The following is an 11977-nucleotide window of genomic DNA, read 5'->3' as shown; positions in this document are numbered from 1 at the left end:
CGATTTCCCGATTCGGAATTCCGAGATGGAAATAAATCTCAGTCGGAGCTCGTTTTTTTCCTCCAGATTTCCCAGTTTAATTGAACGCACGGAAGTCGGAGATTTCAGAGTTCCGTGTTTTTTTTCTCTCCAGTTTCTAGTTCCGACCACCATGTGAAAGTGGCATTATTCCTAGTTGAACAATAGCTCGATAATTGGCTCAATAACGCGATTCACAATTGAATATTTCTATTGCATTTCCATTTTGAAAGATTTTGTTGATGAATTAAAAAGTAGCTTGCGTCAGTTCAATCTCTTATTGGACTGGTGACAATAAGTGAACAAAAATATATAGCCTAGGCAACTTTCACTTTCTGTTTCGCAGCAAATATATAGCCAGCAGGACGCTGTTCCTCTGCGATTATTAACCGCAGTTGGTTTGGAGAGGATTTTTGGAGACGACTCCTATGTAAGTAGACCGACGAATGCTGTACCATAGCAGGAAACCATTACATTTTTGCAGACGAATTATATAAAGAAATTGAAGCTGACATTGGATAATAATTTAACTTCACTTCAACTGAATGTTGTATGTTGTAAGCTGTTTCATGGTGCAGATCTTTTTAATAATATATTTGCATAGCTTATTCAGTAGTCCTAGACTATATTCACATTGTGAGCTTAATTTATAGAAGGAATCGATAATGAACTTTTATAAATAATTCGCCTGAACTATATTTAATTAATAGTTTTATTATAGATTGACTATTTGTGGGAGCTGTAGGCTGATCATCCTGTGAAATCACTTGACCATGGATTCCCCAATGTGCCTGGTCGAAAACGCCGATGGCGAGCTTCATGTAGTTCCTGGTGCCATCAAGTACCTGATGGGACTGAACCAGCAAGTCATAGTGGTGGCGGTGGTCGGGCTGTACCGCACCGGCAAGTCTTACCTCATGAACAAGCTGGCTGGAAAGAGAAAAGGTGAGACTGATGCTGAGAAACAAATCAAAATGTACAGACTGCTTTGACCATCAGCTGTACCTCAATAGTCAATGCCCAATGAAATGTTTTTTTTAATCAGTACACTGGTTTAGAAATAAATTGTATTGCATAATGTTTTTCTTAAAATGGTCTTTGAAATATTGATTTAGGTTTTGCCCTGGGAGCCACCATCCAATCCAAGACTAAGGGAATCTGGATGTGGTGCCTCACCCTGAAAAAAGAGACCACACCCTGGTGCTGCTGGATACAGAGGGGCTGGGGGACGTGGAGAAGGTGAGAGGTCAAAGTTCAGTCTCTTAACAATTCACATTACTAATCAGCACAGTGAACACATATCTAAACACAAATCTATTTTAAATAATTTCATTACATTTAGCCATATCACCAATAGGCATGTTGCTGTTGTCATACTTGTTTCAGGGAGATTCTAAGAATGATGCCTGGATCTTCTCCTTGGCCATTCTGTTAAGCAGTACTCTGGTCTACAACAGTTGAGGGACCATCGACAATCAAGCCGTGGAGAACCTCCAGTATCCTTTAAACCAATATCTATTTCCCCATGGCAAACCTCCCCTGTTTCCTCTCCTGTTGACTTTAACAGGTGTACAGGTCACATGGGTAGGGGATATTTCCACCAACCGGGCCATTTCTTAGAACTCCCTCTCATATTGAAAGTGAAAGTGCTGTATGTTTGTATATATATTGGACACTGAGCAACATGTCCTTATAGACCTGGAGCAATATATTGTGTTACTGACAGCGTTAATTATGTGTTTGCAGATTATTCAACACACTGTACTTTGTTGGATCCATTCCCTTAGGGGTTACTCAGTGCATGTGGACACAGTCCATTCAAAAATGAACTGAAACTGCTCGTATGCTGTTGTATAGCAAGTCCTTGCACAACTGTAGCAGTCACATGTCAATGTAGACAAACGTGATTTTTTAAAACTTTGGTAGCTTTTATCATTCAATCCTCAACCGGCCCTATAGATATGTGAGTGAGCTGACAGAGCGGATCAAGGTGAATTCTTCCAGTGCAGCTTCATCCTCTCACGATGACGAGGAAGGAGGGGACGCCCAGTTTGTGCAGTTCTTTCCGAATTTTGTGTGGGCCATCAGAGATTTCACTCTACTACTCGAGATCGACGATAGAAACGTCACCGAAGATGAGTATCTGGAGCATTCCCTGGAACTCAGAAAAGGTGACATTAGCACTAGCCACCACCCCAATGATCAACTGTGCACAATGTCTCTAGAATAGAGCTCCCCATGAACAATTATTCAGTTGGAACAATCACTATCTCACAAAGAGCATAGGGGTTGGGAAACAAGATGATTGATATTTGCTCTGACACTTGCTAAATTACACGTTATAAAATCATTCCTATGGAAATGTATTGTAGGATTACACTCATAATCAAACACACTCATAAATCAAATGACACAATTATTTTATCCAGTTTGTTTATTGGACATAAAGTCTTCTGCCTCATGTTAATTTAAGCATATCTCTGTATATGCTTGTCTGTTAATGATTGTGTGTTTGGATGGTGAACTAAGAGCCAGTCTCCCAGACACAGATTAGGCCTCCAGACGAGATTCTCCAATGAACACACTTTTGTGTCCAGGACAAGGCCTAGTCTGTGTCTGGGAAACCGGCCCTAAAAATAGATTAATGTCAACTGTAATGGTGAACGCTGACTATCATTCAGGTGGGGGTAAAAAGAACCTGATGTACAACCTCCCACGAGAGTGTATCCGGAACTACTTCCCCTCGCGCAAGTGCTTTGTATTCCCCACCCCTACAACTCCTGCCAACATGCCCCATCTGGATTCCATGGACGAAGCTGACCTGTGTGGAAGCTTCCGAAAGGTTGCAGATACTTTCTGCCGCTTCATTTTCCAGGAGAGCCGTACAAAAACTGTCAAAGGGGGCCACAAAGTTACCGGGAGAAGTAAGTCAAATATCAGCAGATTCTGCACAGATGTATTGAATGTTTCAATAAGCATTTCTCTATGGCTGGCCATGCTTTCCTCCTGGCTAACAGCTCCGCACCCCCCGCAGCTACTTGCCCAAGCCTCCCAAGCTTCTCCTTCACCCAAATCCAGACAGCAGATGTTCTGAAAGAGCTGCAAAACCTGGACCCGTACAAATCAGCTGGGCTAGACAATCTGGACCCTCTCTTTCTAAAATTATCCGCCGTCATTGTTGCAACCCCTATTACCAGTCTGTTCAACCTCTCTTTCGTATTGTCCGAGATCCCTAAAGATTGGAAAGCTGCCGCGGTCATCCCCCTCTTCAAAGGGGGTGACACTCTAGACCCAAACTGTTACAGACCTATATCCATCCTGCCCTGCCTTTCTAAAGTCTTTGAAAGCCAAGTTAATAAAGTGATCACTGACCATTTCGAATCTCACCGTACCTTCTCCGCTGTGCAGGCCGGTTTCCGAGCTGGTCACAGGTGCACCTCAGCCACGCTCAAGGTACTAAACGATATCATAACCGCCATCGATAAAAGACAGTACTGTGCAGCCGTATTCATTGACCTGGCCAAGGCTTTCGACTCTGTCTATCACAGTATTCTTATCGGTAGACTCAACAGCCTTGGTTTCTCAAATGACTGCCTCGCCTACTTCTCAGACAGAGTTCAGTGTGTCAAATCGGAGGGCCTGTTATCCGAAACTCTGGCAGTCTCTATGGGGGTACCACAGGGTTCAATTCTCGGGCCGACTCTTTTCTCTGTATATATCAACGATGTCGCTCTTGCTGCTGGTGATTCCCTGATCCACCTCTACGCAGACGACACCATTCTGTATACATCTGGCCCTTCTTTGGACATTGTGTTAACAAACTCCAAACAAGCTTCAATGCCATACAACACTCCTTCCGTGGCCTCCAACTGCTCTTAAACGCTAGTAAAACTAAATGCATGCTTTTCAACCGTTCGCTGCCCGCACCCGCCCGCCCAGCATCACTACTCTGGACAGTTCTGACTACGAATATGTGGACAACTACAAATACCTAGGTGTCTGGCTAGACTGTAAACTCTCCTTCCACTCATATTAAACATCTCCAATCCAAAATTAAATCTAGAATTGTCTTCCTATTTCGCAACCAACCCTCCTTCACTCAAGCCGCCAAACATACCCTCGTAAAACTGACTATCCTACCGATCCTCGACTTCGGTGATGTCATTTAAAAAATAGCCTCCAACACTCTACTCAGGCTGCATCCAGTTTGCTATCACAGTGCCATCCGTTTTGTCACCAAAGCCCCATATACCACCCACCACCGCAACCTGTATGTTCTCGTCCGCTGGCCCTCGCTACATATTCGTTGCCAGACCCTCTGGCTTCAGGTCATCTATAAGTCTTTGCTAGGTAAAGCTCTGCCTTATCTCATCTCACTGGTCACGATAACAACACCCACTCGTAGCATGCACTCCAGCAGGTATATCTCACTAGTCATCCCCAAAGCCAACACCTGCTTTGGCCGCCTTTCCTTCCAGTTCTCTGCTGCCAATGACTGGAACAAATTGCAAAAACCGCTGGAGACTTATATTTCCCTCACTTTCTTTAAACATCAGCTATCTGAGCAGCTAACCGATCGCTGCAGCTGTACATAGCCCATCTGTAAATAGCCCATCCAATCTACCTACCTCATCCCCATATTGTTTTTATTTACTTTTCTGCTCTTTTGCACACCAGTATTTCTACTTGCACATCATCATCTGCACATCTATCACCCCAGTGTTAATTTGCTAAATTGTAATTACTTCGCTACTATGGCCTATTTATTGCCTTACCTCCTCATGCCATTTGCACACATTGTGTATATAGACTTTCTTTTTTTTCCTATTGTGTTATTGACTGTACGCTTGTTTATTCCATGTGTAACTCTGAGTTGTTGTTTGTGTCGCACTGCTTTGCTTTGTCTTGGCCAGGTCGCAGTTGTAAATGAGAACTTGTTCTCAACTAGCCTACCTGGTTAAATAAAGGTGTAATACATTTTTTTTTTAAATGTAGCCTATGTTATTGTACCACCAAATGTATACACTTATATTTTTCTTCCCACCTCTTCTCTGATTGCAGTGCTCGGCCACTTGGTTAACACCTATGTGGAGACCATAGCCAAAGGCTCTGTGCCCTGTCTGGAGAATGCAGTGCTGGCCATGGCTCAAATTGAGAACCAGGCTGCTGTGGATGAGGGCCAGGTAGTATACCAGAGGGGCATGGAGGAGGTGAAGGCCTTATTCCCTGTGGCCATGGGTCAGATTTCAGCTCATCACCTCCGCTCCGACCACCAGGCCACGCAGGCTTTCATGAAACGATCCTTCAAAGACGAAAATGGGGATTTCTTGAAAGCGTTGGCGGTAAGGGTCATCATTTCAGATCTGTGCCTGGTACAAACACTGCTTTAGTTCTTAACTCTGTCAAGGACCACTTTTTACAAATTCTTCCCTAAAACAGTCTTGACTCCTGCAGGTGGCCATTGCAGAGCACTACGCTGACCTTCTCATCCAGAACGAGGATGCCTCAGAGAAGAAGTGTGCGTCCCTTCTGGAGAAGCTGTCTGCTCCGATGGCCCAGAAGATTAAGGAGGGGATCTACGCTACACCTGGGGGATATGAGCTTTACTGCAATCACCATGACAACATGGTGGCACAATACCGGGCCGAGCCTGATAAAGGAGTTAGGGTAAGAATCCTTTCTAGGGCTGAAACATTCATCAAAAAATCCATATTAAACACGAGCTGTTCTCATCTTTCAGGCCGATCCACTTAGTTTCTATTCCGTAAATGGATTGCTGTTTCTATCAATCTCTGTTACTGTTATGATTCACATTAGCTTCCATCTGCAGCATCATACCAGAAACAGATAGCCATCAATCAATGATAAAACATGTTGCCTTTTGGGGTATTTTCTGCAGGCTGAGGAGATTCTTGAGCAGTTCCTGAAGGAGAAGAGTCTAGAGAAAAATTCCATCCTACAAGCTGACAAAAAATTGACAGAAAATGAGAAAAAGATCCACGGTAAGTCCAAAATATAGCATTGGGATGTTATTTTCTGCTTGAATTCAGGTTTCTGGTTGGAGTGACTTCTCACAATAAATATGTGATAACTTGCACTTGCATGAAGTCAACATAGATCTGGGATGTTTGAAAGAGTACGTATGCGGGCTAAAGTTTAACCTAAAAGTTATGGCCTACTCCAGAACATGGAAAAGATCAGTGGCTGTCTGTTGACTCCATATGAGAGAGAACATGAGTAGTCCAGAAGCTAGAGTGTTTTCCTACCTCAACTCTTCTTTTGGACCATGCAGAGGAGAAGGAGAGATCAGCTGTGTTGGAGCAGGAGAAGAAGGCTGCTGAAGAGAAACGGTTGGAGATGGAGCGCACCATGGAGGACGATCGCAGAAGCAAAGACGAGAAGTTGAAGCAGATGGAAGAGAAGATGAAGGAGGAGATGAAGCAACAGGAACGGGACTTCCACAGGGCCTTGGAGTGCAAGATGCAGGAGCAGAAGGATCTGCTGGAGAATGGCCACAAGGAGAAGGCTGACTTAATGAGACAGGAGATAGAGGAGTTCAAGAAGAGAAACACACCTGAGAAGGAAGGAGGCGGTTTCCTTGAGTCTACAGTCATGCCTGTTCTTCGACTTGGAGTGGATGCTGCCAACACTTTCTTTCAATATAAGCTCATGAGGGGAGCTTTTATGAAGTAGAAACATTGTGTATTACTTGCGCATGTACACATTTGTTAGCTCTATCTTGCAATGTAAAGCGAAAAGTCAAGTTGATAGCCAAGCTTAGAATCAGTATAAGCTTCATATGCAAGAGTGATGTATTATTTTTCTTATACAGTATATGTATTTACAGGTTTTGGTGAAATTATCACTGTACTAGTATAGCGCAACAATTTCAAAGATTTTACTGAATTACATTTAAGGAAATCAATCAACTGAAATAAATTCATTAGGCCCTAATCTATGGATTTAACATGACTAGGAATACAGATATGCATCTGTTGGTCACAGATACCTTAAAAAAAAGGTAGGGTGTGGACCAGACAACCAGTCAGTATTTGGTGTGACCACCATTTGCCTCATGCAGCACAACACATCTTTGCATAGAGTTGATCAGTCCATTGATTGTGGAATGTTGTCCCACTCCTCTTCAATAGCTGTGTGAAGTTGCTGAATGTTGGCAGGAACTGTAACACAATGTCGATCCAGAGCATCCCAGAATTGGGACATTTTCAACTTCCAAAAATTGTGATCCTTGCGACATTGGGCCGTGCATTATCATGCTCAAACATGAGGTGATGGCTGCGGATTAATTGTACGACAATGGGCCTCAGGATCTCGTCACAGTTTCTCTGTGCATTCAACTTGCCATCGATAAAATGCAATTGTGTTTGTTGTCCGTTGCTTATGCTGGCCCACACCATAACCCCACCTCCACCATGGGGCACTCTGTTCACAACGTTGACATCAGCAAACCGCTCACCAACACGACGCCCTACATGCTGTCTGCCATCTGCCCTGTACAGTTGAAACTGTTATTCATCCGTGAAGAGCACACTTCTCCAGCATGCCAGTGGTCATTGAAGGTGGCCAAACTGCAGTCAGGTAAAGACCCTATTGAGGACGACGAGCATGCAGGTGAGCTTCCCTGAGACAGTTTGTGCAGAAAGTGGATGTGGAGGTCCTGGGCTGGTGTGGTTACACGTGGTCTGCGGTGTTGAGGCCGGTTAGACATACTGAAATGAACATTCAATTCTCTGGCAACAGCTCTGGTGGACATTCCTACAATCAGCATGCCAATTGCATGCTCCTTCGACTTCAGACATCTGTGGCATTGTGTTGTGTGACAACTGCTCATTTGAGTGGTCTTTTATTGTCCCCAGTACAAGGTGCATCTCTGTAATGATCATGCTGTTTAATCAGCTTCTTGATATGCCGCACCTGTCAGGTGGATGGATTATCTTGGTAAAGGAGAAATGCTCACTAACAGGGATGTATCAAATTTGTGCAAAAAATTGAGAGAAATAAGCTTTTTATGTGTATGGAAAATGTCTGAGATATTTTATTTCAGCTCGTGAAATATGGGACCAACACTTTACATGTTGCGTTTCTATTTTTGTTCAGTCTTCTTTTTTGGTCTTATATTCTTTGAGAACGTTGTCTATTGAAGCAAAATATGATTCATTTGGATATTATCATTTGAAGTTGTATATAAAATGCATATCAGTTTATAAATAAATTGTTTTGAATCCACTTTGAATCTTTTAGTGTTAATGTAAGTAGTAGTAGTCTGTTACTGACTCGCATCTGGAAAACCCCATTTATGCCTTCGTGGCCTGACGCACCTCCTTTTGTTATTATATTTTTTTAATTGAACATCCAATCTACCTGCAGTGAAGCCGCTCAACATTTACATTACATTCAGTCATCTAACAGGCTCCCATCCACAGCGACCCACAATATCAACCAGGGTCCAAGCACCGCCCAAGGGCACGTCGACAGATCTTCCACCAAGACAAAATGGGGACCCGAACCAGCCACCTATCGACCCAAGCTCCCAACCGCTAACCCTCCAAGATCCCCCCCACATTCTCCCGACAGCTGCCTCTTAACCATCCAGGACGTCACCCCCCCCCCCCCCCCCCCCCAGCCACCAACACAATTAACAAAAGAGAAAAACAAAGGAAAGCAACAATGCAAAAATGAAAGACATCAAGGACGCTCATCTTACTTTTATCTCAGATACTGGGCCACATTTTGGTGTTCAAATGGTTTTCAGACCATGAATCAATCAGTTTGCACTTGAGAAATAGCCATTGGCTACTGTCTTTTCTGACACAGAGGAGCAAGAGCAGAGAGCCCTGGCTGAACAGGCAGTGAAGATGGAGGCAGAGAAACAGCACCAGTTAGAGAAACTGATCCAGGAGAGGGAGAGGAGTCATCAGGAGGGAATCTGTCAGCTAGAGGTATGTAAGGACACTGGGAACCTATAGTATACCATGTCTCATAAAATTATATTTTTTAACTATAACCACAGATTGTAGTAATTGAGGGAGGTAAACACAGTAGTCTTTGAGAAGATACAGCTTGCTTGTTATGTTGTCCCTCTGTGATTCTAGGCTAAGATGGTCCAGGAGGCGAAAGAGAAGCAACAGGAGTTGGAGAGAGCGCTAGATAGCAAGCTCCATGAGCAGGAAAAGCTGATGGCTAAGGGTTTCACAGAGAAAGAGGCAGCCATGAAGGAGGAGATACAGAGCCTGAGAGAGAAGGAGGAGGCCAAGCGCGAGGAGAAGGAAGAGCAGTCTCGTAACTTCAGAGCCATAGCACAGGGTGTCATGGAGAGTGTCAGCAATGGCTTAGGTCACTACTTTAACTATAAGAAAGCCCGTGAGCAACGCAAGGCGATTGTGTTCAAGGAGCAGGTCAGATTCAATCTCAAATCAGGTGCGGTTGACAATATCCCTGATAAGGAGCGCATGACACTCGAGCAAGACAAGATGGCCACGCCCAAACTCAAAACAGGAGCAGTTGGCAACTCTAAAGACACAACTCTGCCCAAAGTCAACACAGGTACAACTGGCAAAAGCCCTGGCTCAGAGGTCTAAAGGATTCACCAGAGATTGGTCAATGGTCCAGATCAGCAGCCACCCCTTTCTCCAGTCTCATCATTAACCAGAAGAGCCCAGTAAAACTACTAGGAAATAGTGCAACAGAAAGACTGCTGTACAATGGGGCCAAACCAGCTGTGACTTCACAGACGTCAGTTCTTCAGTTTCTAACCATTGATTTCTCATTCTGATAATATTACGTCATATTTAAAAGTTATTATAGATTCATCTTAAAATTGGAGCATTAAGATTTGTGTTTTGTTCTTGGATGTAGGGTAAAATAATTGAGCTTGCTGAACTTTGTCGAGGTCAAATGTGTTGTTCTATATTACACGTAAAGCTAGAATGGAACTGCTCATCTTCAATGCGCTTTTCACTTAAGGGTTGACCATTATCATGTTTTTTAATTGTGATTGTTGTTTGAATAAACCTTGCTTCATCTCTATTTGATAACTTTTCACATTTTCTCTGATCGGGTTAAGGATGACGCTAAACTTGTTTTAGTAGAGATATTGATCAATGGGGAGAACTGATGAACTGAACACCACCAGCTGAATCTCTACATGGAAACATAAGCACAAGCATTCACGTGAAAAAGAGACACATCCTGTCTTTCAGTCACCTCATATCAATTTAATCAAATACAAACGTGTACATCAGCAGCAGGACAACAAGAGGAACTGTAATTATGGAATGATATGAACACATCTCTACTCAGATGATCAGTACCCAGATCAGCTTTAGGGCCAGGACGAGACATGCAGGAATGATTTTCATATAAACTACTGATCTTCATTAGTGTGCTGCTTGGACACACCACGCACATCAAGACCTGATGGGAATGTCACAAAGCAGGACCAAGGAGTTATCCACCTTACTTTGATAAACAGATATACTGTCCTATAACCTGCTGAAAAAAACAGCATAGACCAGCATAGTCTAGTGACCAGCCTTTGTTGTGTTTTCTCTGGTGGCCAGCCTTTGATGTGGTTTGCTGGTGACCAGCCTTTACTGTGTTTTGGACCCTAAACTTTTATTCACCCACAATTTACATTTAGAATGACTGTCAGGATAAACAAAAAGGAAAAAAAAAGAGACTACCTAAACCAGCTAATTGGGAACAACCATTTCAGTAACGGTGCAATAAATCCAATTTACAGATTGGATTAGTTTAGAAAAAAAGTATGTTATTTATCTTTGTGTAGCATGAAATAAATTCATTGATTAATAAATCAATCAATGTACTTGCAAAAACACATATGGAAACAAACTATTTTTAAGAAATCTAACTGCAACAGAGCATCCTGGGAAATATGATAATGAGAGGTGTGGTTTGGTCGACCAGCTTGACCATGGAGTATGCTATTGGCCAACAACTCAACAAACAGGTCCTGCTCTCCTTCGGTAATGTTCTCTCTCTCTCTCTCCTCTCTCTCTCTCTCTCTCTCTCTCTCTCTCTCTCTCTCTCTCTCTCTCTCTCTCTCTCTCTCTCTCTCTCTCTCTCTCTCTCTCTCTCTCAATTCACTTTGCTTTATTGGCATGACGTAACAATATACATATTGCCAAAGCTTACTTTGGATATTTACAATATTAAAATAATAATAAAATTGTTAACAGGACAACGGTAACAATAATAACCAAGGGTCAAAATAACCATACATTGAACAATAACAATAAGCATACAGTAGAGGAAATGTGCAGGTTGATTGGTCTGTCCCTCATCTTATGGCAGGCAGCAATGTAGTGCGCTGCCAACCCACGGCTCTCTGCATCCTCCCCCAACAGGATGGGTAGTCTATCCTCATCAGAGAGGTCTTTGAAACCTTGAATGAGGGTTTCAACTTTGGGGAAATGACACTCTAATTGTTTTATATTTTTTTACATTTTGTCAGGAAATGCAGATCTGTCTCAGGTTCTGCTGTTGTGCAGTGGTTGCACAGCCTTTCCTATACAGGGAGCCAGGTTTTCCTGTGTCTACCCTTCTCAATGGTAAGATTGTGCTCACTGAGCTTGTACTTTGACAAGGTTTTTTTTAAGGTTTTGATCAGTAACCAAGGTCAAATAGTTAACCACGGTGTACTGTCGATTTAGGGCCAGATAGCACTGCATTGTGCTTTGTGCTTGTGCTTGTGTTTCCCAGTAAGCAATGTAGTTTTGTTTTGACTGTGTTGTGATTTGTTTTATTCTGATTGATTGGATGTTCTGGTATTTGGTAGCATTTCCTTTAAATTGTTTAACTTGGTTCAAACATTTCGGGTAGCCTTCCACACGCTTCCCACAATAAGTTGGGTGAATTTTGGCCCATTCCTGCTGACAGAGCTGGTGTAACTTAGTCAGGTGTGTAGGCATCCTTGCTC

The 11977-nt window shown here is 43.0% G+C and overlaps 1 protein-coding gene across 1 annotated transcript; it reads left to right on the top strand.

The window, feature by feature from the left end:
- Positions 1-186: 186 nt before the first annotated feature.
- Positions 187-10856, top strand: LOC106579758 (guanylate-binding protein 1). The gene is given in 12 exon segments (XM_045704700.2): positions 187-448; positions 740-963; positions 1134-1187; positions 1190-1257; positions 1405-1514; positions 1978-2189; positions 2700-2942; positions 5080-5360; positions 5473-5685; positions 5918-6020; positions 8854-8978; positions 9132-10856. Coding segments are annotated over 11 exon segments (2067 nt in total). The 5' UTR covers positions 187-448; positions 740-791; the 3' UTR covers positions 9618-10856.
- The last annotated feature ends 1121 nt before the right edge of the window (positions 10857-11977 follow it).

This window comes from Salmo salar, chromosome 21, assembly GCF_965601325.2.
Source record: "Salmo salar chromosome 21, fSalSal1, whole genome shotgun sequence".
NCBI lineage: Eukaryota > Metazoa > Chordata > Actinopteri > Salmoniformes > Salmonidae > Salmo > Salmo salar.
The sequence above is the reverse complement of the archived record's forward strand: the minus strand, read 5'-3'. Positions and strand labels throughout refer to the sequence as shown.